Below are 17,664 nucleotides of genomic sequence, written 5' to 3'. Positions count from 1 at the left end.
ATCTCAGTAGGTCTGACAGCATGTGTGGAGAGAGAATAACATTTCAAGTCTGGATGACCCTTCATCAGAGCTGCGGAGTTATCCCTGGTGTCTTGACCAACATTTATCCCTCAATCAACATCACAGAAACAGATTGTCCACTCATTTTAATATTAGTTGGGACCTTGCTGTGCGCTTTAAGGTGTAAATTGGTTGGGGAAAGTGGTAACAAATTGCAAATCTTACTCTTTGTTGTATTTAAGAAAAACTGCTATCCAGAAATCTAATCTATTTCACAATGAATATGAAAACCAATCCATCCAATGTCTTAAAGGATCAACAGAAAACGAGAATGTTCATTGGCCAGAAAATAAATTAGCAACTTCCTGTTGGAGAAAGACTGTTTGAACATTAATATTTTAAATATTTAGAAATTGTACAAACAAAGGTTTTATTAGAAAAGGCTGTGCTTTGCTACAATTCCCTCACAGCCAAACATTTACTCAGTCAATGGTCAAGTTCAGAAGATTATAATCTGCATCTGGCTACCTTATGAAAGGCTCACCTTCCCCCCCACCCCTGTCCAACTCCGCCACTTTTCTTAAAATCTCTTATACCTCAAGACTTAATAAAGCCCTTTGGTACAAATAGAAAGCTTGCTGTCAAATCTGAGTTATGGGCTGGAATTCTCCAGTCACTCCCACCCCGTTACCAATGCCAGCGAGAACAGAGAATTTGGCGCTCGGCCAAATCTCCATTCACTAGCAGTGGGACCGGATAATCCCGGCCACCGGTGACACTTTGAAATTTATTTATTAGTGTCACAAGTAGGCTTACTCGCTATGAAGTTACTGTGAAAATCCCCGGCGCCTGTTCGGGTACACTGAGGGAGAATTCAGTGTGGCCAATGCACCTAACCAGCACGTCTTTCAGACTGTGGGAGGAAACCGGAGCACCCAAAGGAAACCCACGCAGACATGGGGAGAATGTGCAGACTCCACACAGACGGTGACCCAAGCCAGGAATCGAACCCAGGTCCTTGGCGCTGTGAGGGCAACAGTGCTAACCATTGTGCCGCCATGCCACCCTATTTGGAGAATTTCAGCCCTAGTTCAGGTTAATATGACAATCAACAGCTGGGGACCATTTTCACCTTTGCCCACTTTCTCTACTCTCTTCTTTACAATCTTCTGCTGTGCCAGCAACGTGACGGTTCAACTTTTATCTCTTCTCACCACACAGTCTTATAAAAATGTGACCTTACCTCCCAGTGTGACCGTAGGCATATTTTCCATCAGAGACGACAAGAGCGACTTCATCCAATTGCATTGAAAATGCGCAGAATTCAAGAGCCTACGGATAGCAAACAAATATTAATTGGTCGAATGAATTCCGAATATTCTAAATTGTACAATATGTCTTGTGGTATTATTTCTGGGTGGCAGTTTAATTGTGTTTGAACATCAGGATTTTTTTTAATATAGAGAATTAATGTAATTTACAATGAGTTGAAAAGCAAACATTCTCTGATATTGTATATTTTATAAATGCACAGATTACATCACTTTCTGTGTGTGGAACAGGTTTTATTCATCACGCTCCAGCTTCCAGCAACTTCTGCAGTTTGTTTAGTTTCAAGTCCATAGCCAGGCTTAACCAATCAAGCACAGTGAGCAAATGCAATAAACAGATCCCATAATCAAACACTGAATAAGTGAACACTGCATCCAACATCCTTGGCCCCCACAGCCATCAGTGGGTTGCCCAACTGTGTGCCCCACACGAGTCCTAAAACAATGAACAAAGAAGATTACAGCACAGGAACAGGCCCTTTGGCCCTCCGAGCCCGCAGAAACCACGCTGCCCAACTAACTAAAATCCCTATGCTTCTGGGGACCATATCCCTCTATTCCCATTTCATTCATGTACTTGTCAAGACGCCCCTTAAAAGTCACTACCATATCTGCTTCCACTACATCCCCCACAGTGAGTTCCAGGTACCCACCACTCTCTATAAAAAATCTGCCTCGTACATCTCTTTTAAAACTTGTCTCTCGCACCTTAAACTTTGTCCCCCTAGTAATTGACTCTTCCACTGTGGGAAAAAGCTTCTGACTATCCACTCTGCCCACACCTCTCATAATCTTGTAGACTTCTATCCAATCTCCCCTCAACCTCCGTCGTTCCAGTGAGAACAAACCAAGTTTCTCCAACCTCTCCTCATAGCTATTGCCCTCCATACCAGGCAACATCCTGGTAAATCTTTTTTGTACCCTCTCCAAAGCCTCCACATCCTTCTGGTAGTGTGGTGACCAGAATTGAACACTATATTCCAAGTTCAACCTCACTAAGGTTCTATAAAGCTTCAACATGTCTTGCCAATTTTTAAATTCAGTACCCCGGCTGATGAAGGCAAGCATGCCGTATGCCTTCTTGACTACCTTCTCCACCTGCATTGCCACTTTCAGTGACCTGTGTACTTGTACACCCAGATCCCTTTGCCTATCAATACTCCTAAGTGTTCTGCCATTTACTGTATATTTCCTATTTGTATTATACCTTCCAAAATGCATTATCTCACATTTGTCCAAATTAAACTCCACCTGCCATCTCTCTGCCCAAGTCTCCATTTGATCTATATCTTGCTGATTTCTCTGATTGTTATCTGCAAATCCACCAACCTTTGTATCGTCTACAAATTTACTAATCAATCCAGTTATATTTTCTTCCAAATCATTTTTATATATTACAAACAGCGAAGGTTCCTGTAGGCTCCTTTTCCATCTGTGGGACATGGACATCATTGGCTGGCCAGCATTTATTGCCCACCCCTAGTTGCCCTTTGAGGGCAGTTGAGAGTCAACCACATTTCTGTGGCTCTGGAGTCACATGTAGGCCACACCAGAAAAGACGGCAGATTTCCTTCCCCAAAGGATGAGTGGACCAGATGAGTTTTACCGACAATCGACAATGCTCAAGGGTAGATTAGTGATTCCACTTTTTTTTTTATGAATTCAGACTTCACCATCTACAGTGGCGGGATTCATATCTGGGTCCCCAGGATATTATCTGAGTTTCTGGATTAATAGTCTAGTGATAATATCACTAAGCCATCACCTTCTCATACAAGTTACAAGAACTATGTTTAGCTTGGCATTGGCAAAGATGAATCCATCTTGTTCAATTCCCACTGAAAACTTCACCATAGCCATTGGTTCTAAGCTCCAATTTCTCCGTTAGTTTAAGATCAACAATCCCAGAGTTCTGTTAACCTGAGTTGAGCTTCCAATTTTCAATTCTATCCATCACCAATCTCATCTATATCCGAAATATTAATAGGTCTGTTTAGCTCCCATACACTACTGTTAAGCACTCACTCATACCTGCAATACATTCAGAGTTGATCTGCCCAACATTTTTCTAAAGTTCTACACTCATGAAAACATGCCTTATAATGATTTAAAAAAGGACATGTTGCAGTCAAATTGGGAGAGGGGAAAGAAGGAAGTCATGATCCCTTCTTGACTGATCGTAACAGAAATTTGACAATTGTACAAACAAATCCAATATTGGAAGTAGGAATTAGTCCCAAGGAGTAATTTAAAAAAAACCTTCTATGCAGGTGTTTTTGTGATTTACAAAGCTACAGTACAAATAGTGACCACATTCACATATGGCACGCTTGCCTTCATCATCCAGGACATTGAGTATAAGAGTTGGCAAATCATGTTATAGAATCATAGAACCCTACAGTGCAGAAAGAGGCCCTTCGGCCCATCAAGTCTGCACCAAACACAATCCCCCCCCAGGCCCTACCCCCATATTACACCCACTAATCCCTCTAACCTACACGTCCCTGGACACTAAGGGGCAATTTCTTAGCACAGCCAATCAACCTAACCTGCACATCTTTGGACAGTGGGAGGAAACCGGAGCACCCAGAGGAAACCGGAGCACCCAGAGGAAACCCACGCAGACACGAGGAGAATGTGCAAACTTCACACAGACAGTGACCCGAGCCAGGAATCGAACCCAGGAGCCTGGAGCTGTGAAGCAGCAGTGCTAACCACTGTGCTACCATGCCACCCAGATGTTACTGAGATATATCACATTAATTAGACCACATTTGGAATAATGTGTTCACTTCTGGCTGCCACACTACCAGAAGGATGTAGAGGGTTTACCAGGATGTTGTCTGGAATGAAGGATACTAGCTATGAGAAGAGGTTGAATAAACTGGGATTATTCTCCCTTGAAAGACAGAGACTGAGGGGTGAACTGATAGAAGTTTATAAAATTATGAGGGGCATAGATAAGATGAACAGTTGGAAGCTTTTTCCCGGGGCAGAAATGGCATTCACAAGGGGGCACAAGTTCAAGGTAAGGGGGGAATTGTTCAGTAGAGATGTGTGGGGGAAGTTTTTTTTTTACACAGAGGGTGGTGGGACTTGGAAAGCACTGCCAAGTGGGGTGGTTGAGGCAAATATGTTAGATCAGAAGACCATAAGACATAGGAGTAGAATTAGGCCACTTGACCCATCGAATCTACTCTGCCATTCAATCATGGCTGATATTTTTCTCATCCCCATTCTCCTGCCTTTTCTCCATAACTCCTGATCCCCTTATTAATCGAGAATCTATCTCTATCTTAAAGACACCCAATGACCTGGTCTCCAGAGCCTTCTGCGGCAAAGAGATCCACAGATTCACCACTCTCTGGCTGAAGAAATTCCTCATCTGTTTTAAAGGATGGTCTCTTTAGTCTGAGGTTGTGCCCTCTGGTTCTAGGTTTTCCTATTAGTGGAAACATCCTCTCCACGTCCATCCTATCCAGGCTTTGCAGTATCCTGTAAGTTTCAATAAGATCCCCCTCATCCTTCTAAACTCCAACGAGTACAGACCCAAAGTCCTCAACTGTTCCTCATACGACAATCTCTTCACTCCAGGAATCATTCCTGTGAACATCATCTGAACTCTTTCCAAGGCCAGCATATCCTTCCTTAGGTATGGGGTCCAAAGCTGCTCACAATATTCCAAATGGGGCCTTATACAGCCTCAAAAGTACATCCCTATTCTTGTATTCTAGCCCTGTCGACATGAATGCTAACATTGCATTAGCCTTCCTAACAATCGACTGAACCTGCGCATTAATCTCCAAAGAATCTTGAACAAGGACTCCCAAGTCCCTTTTGTTTCTGATTTCCTAAGCATTTTCCCATTTAGAAAATAATCCATGCCTCCATTCCTCCTTCCAAAGTGCATAACCTTATACTTTTCCACATTGTATTTCATCTGCTACTTCTTTGCCCCCCCTCCTTCCTCAATACTATCTGGCCCTCTACATATCTTGGCATTATCTGCAAACTTAGCAACAATATCTTCAGTCCTTTCCTCCAAATCTTTAATGATATTATGAAAAGTTGCGGTCCCAGCACTGACCCCTGAGGCACACCACTAGTCACTGGCTACCATCCTGAAAAAGACCCCTTTATCCCCACTCTCTACCTTCTGCCAATAGTGACAATTAAGGTACAGGCTTGGTGGGCCGAAGGGCCTGTTCCATGCTGTACTGTTCTTTGTTCTTTGTTTGTTATTTGATGTCAATAACTTTCTCAAACAGAATGAAGTAGCTTAGGACATTTTTAAAAGCCATCAAAGAGTTAAGGAGATTTTAGCAATAAATATCTGTCCAAAAGATAGGAAATCCAAAATTCTAAAACACACGGCCAACCATTTTGAAATTAAATTTGGTGTTGAATTTGAAACAGATAGGCCAGAATTGGCAAAGGTACAGCTGGAGCAGTAGAAACGACAGTGAGCATTCCAAGAAAGTGGAAGAGAGAAAGAAGAATAAAAGAGGGAAGGGAGGGAAAGGAACAAAAGGGGAAACATAGAATTCCAGGAAATGGAGAAAGGAAAGACTTTGCCAGAAGGAGAGGCAGGAAAGAGAGTTAAGGTAGCTCAAACTGAGTCAGGGAAAACTCACTGTGCTCAGAGAAGGAACCACTAGCGAGGGAACTGCCCTCAGGCCTAAGTGCTGAGCTCTGAAAGTACTCACAGCTGATACCAATTCATAGAGTAATCATGGGATTCCCACAGTGCAAAAGGAGGTTCAAGTCCACACCAACTCTCCCACAGAGATCTTACCCAGGCCTATTCTCTATAACCCCACTAATCCCCCTAACCTACAAATCTTAGGAGACACTTTATTTAATTTGGTAAAGTAGCATGGCCAATCCACCTAAGAGGCATATCTTGGGAGGAAACCAGAGCACCTGGAGGAAGTCCACATAGACATGGGGAGAACATGCAAACCCCACACAGACACCCACCCAAGGCCGGAATTGAACCCAGGTCCCTGGCGCTGTGAGGCAGCAGTGCTAACCACTATGCCACCCTGGGTGAGAATATTTAGAAGCAGTTTTCTTCCCAGTTGAAAGGTATGTAGCGTGCTGGGCAGCAGAGGACTGGACCCTAACTACTGCAAAGCAGATTAATTGGAAAAGCCCATGAGGTTTATTCTCTATGGTCCAGTGAGAACTCGGCAGACTATGAGATGACCAAAAATGCTATCTTGAGTGCAGAATTACTGAAATATAATTCTTCCTGAGGACTTCTTTCCCCTTTTCAGAAATAACCATGTGGAAGAACACAGAGTTTCCAAAGGCAGCCAATTACAAGTTAATGAACAGACAAAGTTAATGTTCAAAGTAAGCTGAGATCCAGTCATTCCTGTTGGGAGCAAGAGGAAGGAATAGATGAACATAGAACACTACAGCACAAACAGGCCCTTCAGCCCACAAGTTGCACCGATCATATCCCTACCTACCAGGCCTATCTATAACCCTCAATCCCATTAAATCCCATATAATCATCCAGAAGTGTCTTAAAAGACCCCAACGAGTTTGCCTCCACCACCACCGACGGCAGCCGATTCCACTCACTCACCACCCTCTGAGTGAAAAACTTACCCCTGACATCTCCTCTGTACCTACTCCCCAGCACCTTAAACCTGTGTCCTCTCGTAGCTACCATTTCAGCCCTGGGAAAAAGCCTCTGAGAATCCATCCTATCTCTTCCTCTCAACATCTTATCAACTTCTATCAGGTCACCTCTCATCCTTTGTCTCTCCAGGGGGAAAAGACCTAGCTCCCTCAACCTATCCTCATAAAGCATGCCTCCCAATCCAGGCAACATCCTTGTAAATCTCCTCTGCACCCTTTCAATATCTTCCACATCCCTCTTGTAGTGAGGCGACCAGAACTGAGCACAGTACTCCAATTGGGGTCTGACAAGGGTCTTATAAAGTTGCAGTATTATGTCCCGATTCCTAAACTCAATCCCTCGATTAATGAAGGCCAGTACACCATACACCTTCTTGACCACATCCTCCACCTGCGAGGCCAATTTAAGAGTCCTATGGACCCGGACCCCAAGGTCCTTCTGATCCTCTAGCTGAAGAAAGCACGAAAGGAAGGGGGAGTAAAATGAAACATTCAATCCCTGACTTTTAAAGGAAGGAATCAAGATGGTATGCTGGTTGGGGCATTCCCAGTGTGCTTTCAATGTAGAAAGCTTGGGCATCTGACAGAGAACTGTTGGCATGCCAAGGGACTAACAAGGGACATTGCAGTGAAGACAACATCCATGGCCATGGAGGATATAAAATTATGTTCCAAAGAGGTCAGGTCAGATTCCCCTGAATTTTAATCGATCAGAGTAGAACCAAGAGATGTCAAAATGGCCATTCACCTGACGAAGAGGGTGTCCCTCGAAAGCTTGTGAGTATATTATCAAATAAATAGGTTGGACTAAAACCTGGTGTTGTCAGACTTTTTACTGTAAAATGGCCAAATCCATAGAATCTCTACAGTACAGAAAGAAAGCATCCAGCCCATTGATTCTGTGCCGACTCTCTTAAAAAGCATCCCATCCAGTCCTTTACCTCCACCCGATCCCCGCATGGCTAATCCGCCTAGCCTCTGGCTACCCAATTTGCATCACTGTCCCCTCCATATTTCAAACCCCTGAGAAGGAGGCTGCACATGGGACGGCATGGTGGTACAGCGGTTAGCACTGCTGCCTCACTGCGCCAGGGACCCAAGTTCAAGTCCCGGCTTGGGTCTGTGTGGAGTTTGCATGTTCTCCTCATGTCTGTGTGGGTTTCCTCCGGGTGCTCTGGTGTCCTCGCACGGCCCAAAGATGTGCGGGTTAGATGGATTGGCTGTGCTAAATTGACACTAGTTTCACGGGATTAACAGGGTAAAATATGTGGGGTTTTGGGGATAGGGTGGGATTGTGGTCAGTGCAGGCTCGATGGGCCAAATGGCCTCCTTCTGCACCGCAGGGATTCTGTGATTCTACGATATCTGCAAAAGCCCATCAAGAACAATGACCTCAGGAAGGTTACAGTGAGCCACGTATCCTGTTGCCACTGGCAAGACATTAAGACAATTGCATTTAACATGGGGGTTCCCAGACATGTACTCATACAAGTTGCAATGGGAATACCCTTTAAATTCAATCGCTGGCTGAGAGAGGGGATTCCCAGGCATGAACTGATTGAGTTGCAAGGGGGAATACATAAGTTACCATTGTCTGAGTGGCTGGGTGTTGGCCATGTCACAGGTGCACTCTTTGTATGTTTGTCTGTTTCTCTGCAGTGAATGGATAAGCAGGTGAGATGCTGACCAGAAAAGACCCTAGTCGCGTCTTTCCTTCCTCCCTCTCTCTCCAACCCGCCTTGCAAGTTTCAAATGCTGTTTGTTGCCAGCTGGTCACCCAGTGAAACCCCTGCTTCAGACAGAGACTTTGTGAAGAAAAGCAACTTCACACTCCCACCTCAAGGAGCACAGCCAAACCAGCCATCTACATCAACATCTTTAAATCAGCACAGTGCTGGAAACATCAAAACCACCAAAGCAAAGTCACAAGGTTCAGCCTGAAGCCAGCGAGTCACCACATGAAACCTCTTTATTGCTCTGAACTCTAAATTGATCTAGTTTTCGTGACTCTGTGTGTGTGTCTGTGTGTGTGTGTGAGTGTGTGTGTGAGTGTGTGTGTGAGTGTCTGTGTGTGTGAGTGTGTGTGTATGTGAGAGTGTGTGTGTGACTATGTGAGTGTGTGTATGAGAGTGTATGTGTGTGTGTGTGAGAGTGAGTGTATGTGTGTGTGTGTGTGTGTGTGTGTGTGTGTGAGTGTGTGTGTAAGTGAATGTAAATGTGTGTGTGTATGTATGTGAGAGTGTGTGTGTGTGTAAGTGTTTGTGAGTGTGTGTGTGAGTGTATGTGTGTGAGTGAGTGTAAATGTGTGTGTGCGTGTGAGTGAGTGTGTGTGTGTCTGTGAGTGTGTGTGTGAGTGTGTGTGTGTGTGTGAGAGTGTGTGTGTGTATGTGAGTGTGTGTGAGTGTGTGTGTGTATGTGTGTGTGTATGTGTGTGTGTGAGTGTGTGTGTGTGTGCGTGTGTGAGTGTATGTGAGTGTGTGTGTATGAGTGTATGTGTTTGAGTGAGTGTAAATGTGTGTGTGTGACTGTGTGTGTGTGTGTGTGTATATGAATGTATGTGTGCGTTTATATGTGTGTGTGTGTGAGTGAGTGTAAGTGTGTGTGTGGGTGTGTGAGTATGTGTGTGAGTGAGTGTATGTGAGTGTGTGTGTGTGTATGTGAGTGTGTGTGTGAGTGTATGTGTGTGTGTGTGAGTGTATGTGTGTGTGAGTGTGTGCGTGTGTGTATGTGAGTGTGTGAGTGTATGTGTGTGTGTGAGTGTATGTGTGTGTGTGTGATATTTAAACTGCCTTTGTGAAGGTTCCTGCATTATCCTGGTTCTAAGACTTCTTAAATGTTAAAATCGTCTCTTAGACTCTGAGCTATAAATTTGGCTGCCCCACTCTTGAATGTCACAATGCCTTCTTTGCGGTGAGATGTTAAACTTGTCTCTCAGTTGTAAGATGTCAAACTAGCCTGACTGCTTCTGCAGGTGCTCACAATTATACCCTTGTTCCTCTGCGATGTCCCCCTTTGTGTATTGGGCTGTCTCTGTCTCTCACATTCTGTGACTTTTGAAATTAGCATCTCTATACCTCCACTGATTTCTTAATCATCTAGGTAGGCTGCTTTCCTGATGATAGCTATTTACACCTTATTCTGCCTGCTAATCTCTTTACTGGGAAAGGTTGAATCTCATTGTCCTCTTTGAATGCCGGCTACTGCTGTCAATCGGCAGATCCATGACATGAACCTTCTCCTCAAAGCATTGCAGTCCATGTAGCAAAGGTACTCTAGCAGTGTCATTGAGTAGGCAGTTCCAGGACTCTGACCCAGTAACAGTTAAGGAACAGCAATTTATTTCTAGGGGCTAAAGTGATCAATGGGGGCGGGGATACCAGGAAAAGGTCACTCAGTTGGATGATCAGCCATGATCACAGTGAATGGCGGAGTAAATTCAAAGGGCTGAATGGCCTCTTCCTGCTCCTATTTTCTATATTTCTATGTTGCTATTTCAATGGCAGGATGGTATGCTATTCAGAGTTTAACTTCAAGTTGATGCTGTTCCCATGCATCTGAAATCTTCGTCTTCCTGGGTGATGGAGATTTGGGATGTGGTGCTGAAGGTGCCTCAGTCAGTTACTGCAGTGCATCCTAGTAGCTGGTACAAAATCATTATTCTGTAAATTCAGTTTATTTCTTCATATGCCCTGTTTGTGAACAGAACTCCCACTCACCTAATGAAAGGAGCAACGCTCCGAAAGCTAATGGCTTTTGCTACCAAATAAACCTGTTGGACTTTAACCTGTGAGGCTTCTTAGATGGTACATACGCCAGTCATAGTTAAAATCATAGAAATCATTGAATCACTACAGTGCAGAAGGAGGCCATTTGGCCCACCGAGCCTGGATAGGCAACAATTCCACCCAGCAGCTATGAGTGTTGTTGCAGTTTCACCTATTCAGGCAATTGGGTGGTCGGTGCTGGGGCCTCAGCTATTTACCATTTATATAGATGATCTGGAGGAGGGAACCGAGTGCAGGGTGTCGAAATTTGCTGATGACACCAAGATTGGGGGAAAGGCAAATTGTGCGGAGGGTGTGGAGAGTCTGCAGAAGGATCTAGATAGGCTGGGCGAATGGGCCAGGAAATGGCAAATGGAATTTAATGTTGGCAAGTGTGAGGTGGTCCACTTTGGTAGGAAGAATGGTAGGAAGGACTATTACTTACGTGGCGAAAAACTGCAGCAGGCGACGGTGCAGAGGGACCTCGGGGTCCTTGTGCATGAGTCGCAAAAACCCAGCTTGCAGGTGCAGCAGGTGGTCAGGAAGGCAAATGGGATGCTGGCCTTCATAGCGAGGGGGATTGAATATAAAAGTAGGGAGGTCTTGCTGCAGCTGTATAGGGCATTGGTGAGGCCGCAGCTGGAGTACTGTGTGCAGTTTTGGGCGCCGCACCTGCGCAAGGATATTTTGGCCCTGGAGGGAGTGCAGAGGAGGTTTACTAGGCTGATACCGGAGTTGAGGGGATTGAGCTATGAGGAGAGGCTGAATAAACTAGGCTTGTACTCGTTAGAGTTTAGAAGAATGAGGGGAGATCTCATTGAGACGTATAAGATGATGAATGGGATGGATAGGATAGAGGTGGAGAGACTCTTCCCGCTCAAAAAAGACAGTAGGACTAGGGGGCACAGCCTCAAGATAAAGGGGAGGCGGTTTAGAACGGAGTTGAGGAGGAACTTCTTCACTCAAAGGGTGGTGAATCTCTGGAATTCTCTGCCCGTTGAAGTGGTGGAGGCTGCCTCGCTAAATATTTTTAAGAAGCGGGTTGATGGGTTCTTGATAAGAGAGGGGATTAAGGGTTATGGGGAGAGGGCGGGAAAGTGGAACTGAGCCACAACAGATCAGCCATGATCTTATTGAATGGCGGGGCAGGCTCGAAGGGCTAGATGGCCTACTCCTGCTCCTATTTCTTATGTTCTTATGTTCTTATGTTTTGAAGAGTATTCTACCATTTTCCTGACTCTTGTCTTGGAAGTGATGGAAAGGCTTTGGGGGAGTCAGCACCACAGTACACCCAGAGGCTGACTTGCCATTCTGCCCACATCGTTTATGTAACTGACATACTTGAGTTTCAGATCAATGTTGACCACTCCTGAAACACCAAACTGTATGGAGCATGATTGATTAGGGTTTGGTGCATGTCCATGCTGGGGTCTGGAGGATGAAAAAGTAATGCATCATCCTGCTGGTGAGCTCCTAGTGTCCATTTCACAACTGAAGAAAGTACAAACTGGAATTCATCAGTTGCCTGAAATGACTGTGCTCCTTGTGGAGAAGCTGAGCGTCATTGAAACCAGTGTAACCTCAACTGTTAACAGAAAAGCAAACTGGAGCAACCTCAATCTATGACAGTCCAGGACAACTCACCTCTCAATCAATTCCAAAATAAGCTTTGGATGCCAAGGGGAGACAGTGATGTAGTGGCACTGTCACTGGACTGATAATCCAGAGGCCCAGGGTTGTGCACTGGGGACCCAGGATTGAATCCCACCTTGGCAGATGGTGAAACTTGAATTGAATAAGAAAGAAGTCTGGAATTAAAAGTCCAGTGATGGCCATGAAACCATTGTCATAAAAATAGGCAGCACAGTGGCACAATGGTTAACACTGCTGCCTCACAGCGCCAGGGACATGGGTTCAATTCCCACCTTGGGTAACTGTGTGGTATTTGCATATTCTCCCTGTGTCTGTGTGGGTTTCCTCTGAGTGCTCCAGTTTCCTCCCACAGTGTGTGGGTTAGGTAGATTGGCAAAGCTAAATTGCCCCTTCATGCCAGGGGAACTAGCTAGGGTAAATGCATGAGGTAATGGCGAAAGGGCCTGGGTGGGATTGTGGTTGGTGCTGACTCGATGGATCAAATACAGGGATTCTATGATTCTAGCCCATTCAGGAAAGCTGCTGCCCTTACCCGGTCTGGCCTACATGTGACTCCAGACCAACGGCTATATGGTTGACCCTTAAGTCCCCTTCAAGGGCAATTAGGAGTGGGCAATAAATGCTGACCCAACCAGCAATGTCCACATCCTATGAAAAAAAACTTTAAAACTTTATGATTGGAGGCCTGACAAATTTATTTGCTAAGAAAGAAATAGAGTTCTTCACTAGAATGTGTAATAACTGGGATCATTCTGGACAGAGACTCTCAACTTTGAGTGTGTATGTGTACTTTGGAGTAACTTCCCCAAGACACCTTATCCAGTTCATTGCTTTGAATTCTTTGTTCCTTTATTTGCTCCACTAACTGTTTCAGCAGAGAAAATATGGAATTTTATTTTGCTTTACTGTCCTGTATCGCATAGTTACTCTTGAACGTTGTGTTCTACCCTGGAACATTTTCAAACTGCTCTGTAGCTTTTCACTGTCGGTTTAGCCTGAGAAATGATTTCTATTTTATTTATCCTTTGGATGGAATTGTAAAATCTCTCAGGAGGGCGTAAAAAGATCCCACAGCGTGCTTGGAAGAAGGCCAGGGAAGTTCTCTTCTGACCAAATATTTTACCTCAACCGGCACTTAAAAACAGATTATCTGGTCAATATCAACTTACTGTTAGTGGGGCTTTCATGTGCCAACTGGCTGCTACATTTCCTACAGTACACGACGATATACTTCAAAGCAATTCATTGACTATACAGCGCTTCAGGAAATGGTATTATATAAATGCAAATCTTGACACTGCTGTTAGCAGCACAAGAGAAAAATTACATCGGCGAGAAAAGAGTCTGTATTTCTTCAAAAACAAAACATTTTTTGTTTACCAGTTATAAAAAAAACAGAGAAAAAAAAACGTCTGACTGAAATAAAATCTCATTCTCGAAATCTGTTTTCACTTTGGAGAGTCCGACTCTCGTTTTCTTTGAATGGATTAGCAGAGAGTGTGGCTTAATGTGGTGGTGCTGAGATTCAAGACAAATCTTCAGTGTTTGTCGAGGCCATCATTTATATTTGTAAAGGATGGAAATGAAAGCTCACATGTGAGTTATCAGCTTATTTGGCAGCATTTTGTAGACTTTGGCCCCGGCGTGTAACTTTCATTGACTCTTGGAGTCATGGTGAGGATGGATGAATTCTCTCCAGATCAATGTGATACAATCTGTGCAGCCAACACTGCTTCCCACAAATGGACTCCTTCCAATTGCCTATAGACCCTGACCCTTTCTTGCACATTGAGCAAGCAACACTCTGGCTCTGACTGGTGATAAAGCACAAGCTATGCGAAGGTTATGCTTTGTGCTTGGTGCACTAATCTCCGCATTGGGCCTGTCCTGAGTAATACTTGAGGATAAGATAGTGAAGGCAGCTGGCTCCAAAGTGACTGCGCTGTTCATTCGGAAATGAAAAACAATCCACGGCCAACTGGCTTTGGCTGCGCAGAGAAAGAAAAATTCTTGCGTTAATGCAAAGAGCACATGCAAAGCAAGGCAATCTCTCGCGGAGAACGGTGAACTCGAAGCACCTCGTGAAAGATTGTGAGTCATTTGCTCACAAGAGCTCATGGATGATGGGCCAATCGCAAGCACAGCATTTAGTGGCTATGATTGAAATGCCTGCCAGTTTCATGGCCAACTGATTCTCCTAGAGTCACGAACCAAGCTATCATTTCCCTTGCCTTCTCTATATCTGATCTTAATCAATCCTTCACATTTATTTGTGTTGAATAGACTGTATAAGCAGTGGTGTCTGCCAGCTCAGTGTTGGGCCCATTCCTTCTCAATGCATTTAAGTGATACGCGAGGGTGCCATAGCAACATCTGAAGATGATGCAAACATACAAGTCATTTCAGGGCAAATAAATTGGAAAATAATGTCATATGTAATTTAATGCCAAACAAAGTTGAAATATTTTGTGTGTAGATTAAGGGCAAGAGCTATGCTCTAAGTGATAAAGAATCATAGAATCCCTACAGTGCAGAAGGAGGCCAATCAGCCCATTGAGACTGCACTGACAATGATCTAACCCCAGGCCCCATCCCTGCAACCCCATGCATTTGCTCTAATCCCCCAACACTTTATCGTGGTCAATCCACCTAACTCGCAAATCTTTATGGACTTTGACAAAGAGCAGAGGAACAAGAGGCCATTCAGCTCTCTGAACGCCTTCCATCATGATGATGGCCAATGCATATGCTAACTCTATGGTTCTGTAACTTTTAGAGTCTTTGCCTTACAAAAATCTACCAAGCTCGGTTTTCAAATTTTCAACTACTCTGGCCTCAACAACATTTTTGGAGAGATTGGCCAGAATTTGAAGTTACTCCGGCCTGGAAGTGTGTGAAATTGCACGAGAAGACATTGGGCCAACATCGTCGCGCACTTGGGCAATCCTTTGGTTGACAGGCCCACCGACAATCAAGCAGCCAATCAGGCCCTTGAAGGGGTAAATTGAAATCAATTTTATATAGCCCATCTATGCTGATGGGTTGGACAATTGGCCAGCTGGCCTTTGCATTTTAGCCGCAGCCTTGACCTAGGACAGGATGGAAAGTCAGGGCTGAAATAAAATTTAACAAGTTGTCTGGAGACTGAGGTCTGTGCTCGAATGCTCGGCCCAGACAGGACCTGCATTGGAATTTATTTTGTACAAGTATGCAGCTCCCTGAGAGTTCTCCCCTTGAGGGAGCCCGTCCCAAGCACCAGCCTGACCATCCCTATTCTCAGCAGTGGCACCTCCCGGGCATTGAGTCTTTCCCACTGCGTGTTTCATGCTAGCTGCGCATTAATTGGATTGATTATGGCCATTAGCGCATTCCATGCCCACTGAGTGTGCGTGACTGATGTGTTTAAAATTCAGGTTTCGGTTCCAGATTTCCAATAGCCAATGTGTGAAGCAATCCATATCCAAACGCAGCAAGATCTGGACAACATCCAGACTTGGCTAGTAAGTGGCAAACCACATACAAATCACACAAGTGCCAAGCAATGACCACCCCTAACAAGGGAGAACCCAATAATCTCCCTCTCCTTGACATTCACTAGCATTATCATCTCCATGTTACCCTCCACTATCGTGACTTGGAGCTGTTTCACTGTTCCCTCATTGTCAAACTCTTGGAACTCTACCTAAGAGCACTATGGGAGTACCTTCAAAAATGGACTGCAATGGTTCAAAAGGCAGCTTAATCCCCATCTTCTCAAGGACAATTAAGGATGGTGAATAAATGTTAGCCTTGTCAACATCGTACACATCCTGCAAACATAGAATCATAGAACCCTACAGTGCAGAAAGAGGCTCTTCGGCCCATCGAGTCTGCACCGAACACAATCCCACTCAGGCCCTACCCCCATATCCCTGCATATTATACCCACTAATCCCTCTAACCTACTCATCCCTGGACACTAAGGGGCAATTTCTTAGCACGACCAATCAATCTAACCTGCACATCTTTGGACTGTGGGAGGAAACTGGAGTACCGGAGGAAACCCATGCAGACACGAGGAGAATGTGCAAACTCCATACAGACAGTGACCTGAGCCAGGAATCGAACCCAGGACCCTGGGGCTGTGAAGCAGCAGTGCTAACCACTGTGCTACCGTGCCGCCCACATTGCGCCCACAATGCAAAAACATTGTTTATAAACTAGTTATTATCATGTTACTGATTGAGGATCTTGCTGTGTGGAAATTGGTTATTGTAATTCCTATAATACGGCAGTGATTATACTTTCATATCGAAGGCTAGACCAACAAATGTCTTATTTTCAGAATAAAAATTCAGCTGATCTTTTTGCAGTTATATACCAGTTATATGCACACATATTGTTTGGGATCAGATCAGAAAATCCAAGGTATATTATGAAATTAGCCTACAGCCTGGGCGTGATCTTACCAGCCGTTCGCACCACACTCTCACTGCAGTGAGGTTGGAGAATTTGGCGGCTTGCCAAATCTCCATTCACTGTAGCGGGGTGGGAAAAATCACACTGGCCTGAACACTGGTAACATTCTAGCCCTTAACTTTCCGTGATTTGGCACTAGAGTGAGGCTAAGGTGTTTTGCTCCAGGTATTTAATGGGATTGAGGGTTATAGATAGGCCTGGTCAGTAGGGGTATGATCAGCGCAACTTGTGGGCCAAAGGGCCTGTTTGTGCTGTAGTGTTCTATGTTCTATGTATGATTCAATTGATCCACTAGGAAGCTTTTATCAAAACAAACACAGAATATAATGAAAAGAATTAGCGTAACTTTTACCAATTAAAATATTTAAACCTGACCAAGTATAATTCTTAAAAGCTATCCATTTCTATACTTCCAATTTAAGCAGTATCTTCATAGACATAAATCTCTCTTTCAAATCACCACAACACAGATATGCTAACATGTGTGTTATATTCCCAGTCTTTCAGATACAGAAAGACACCTGCCTTCTGAATCCCATACAACAAGTTCCAGAGAAGGATGTATCCTCAAGCAGTAGAACATCAGAGAAATAAACCTAATCAGTGGCAGATCCCAGTCTCCAGACTTCAGAGAAAGAAAGGGCTACTTCTCAGTTGCTCCAAGTAGCAACTGACTTGATTTTTCTGTGTAAGCCTAGGTCCACCCAGTTATGTGACCTTACTTGTCAATCAATCAAATCAAATCCTACTCTGCAAATCCCAGGAGAAAACACTAAATTAGCACAACATTAGTCAGATTGAACAAA

The 17,664-nt window shown here is 44.3% G+C and overlaps 1 protein-coding gene across 2 annotated transcripts in view; it reads right to left on the bottom strand.

Annotated features, from left to right (window-relative positions):
- The window catches only part of fkbp16 (FKBP prolyl isomerase 16), a 147,042-nt gene that overhangs the window by 110,420 nt on the left and 18,958 nt on the right, over positions 1-17,664 (bottom strand). For both annotated transcript variants that reach the window (XM_080214144.1, XM_080214145.1), the window contains exon 3: positions 1,244-1,332. In XM_080214144.1, the coding sequence (XP_080070270.1) occupies positions 1,244-1,332 (89 nt within the window). The remainder of the gene's footprint in view (positions 1-1,243; positions 1,333-17,664) is intronic.

Source organism: Carcharhinus amblyrhynchos, chromosome 28 (genome assembly GCF_965287045.1).
Source record: "Carcharhinus amblyrhynchos chromosome 28, sCarAmb.v2.hapA, whole genome shotgun sequence".
Classification (NCBI taxonomy): Eukaryota; Metazoa; Chordata; class Chondrichthyes; order Carcharhiniformes; family Carcharhinidae; genus Carcharhinus; species Carcharhinus amblyrhynchos.
Note: the sequence above shows the minus strand (reverse complement) of the source record. Positions and strands in the feature narration are given on the sequence as shown.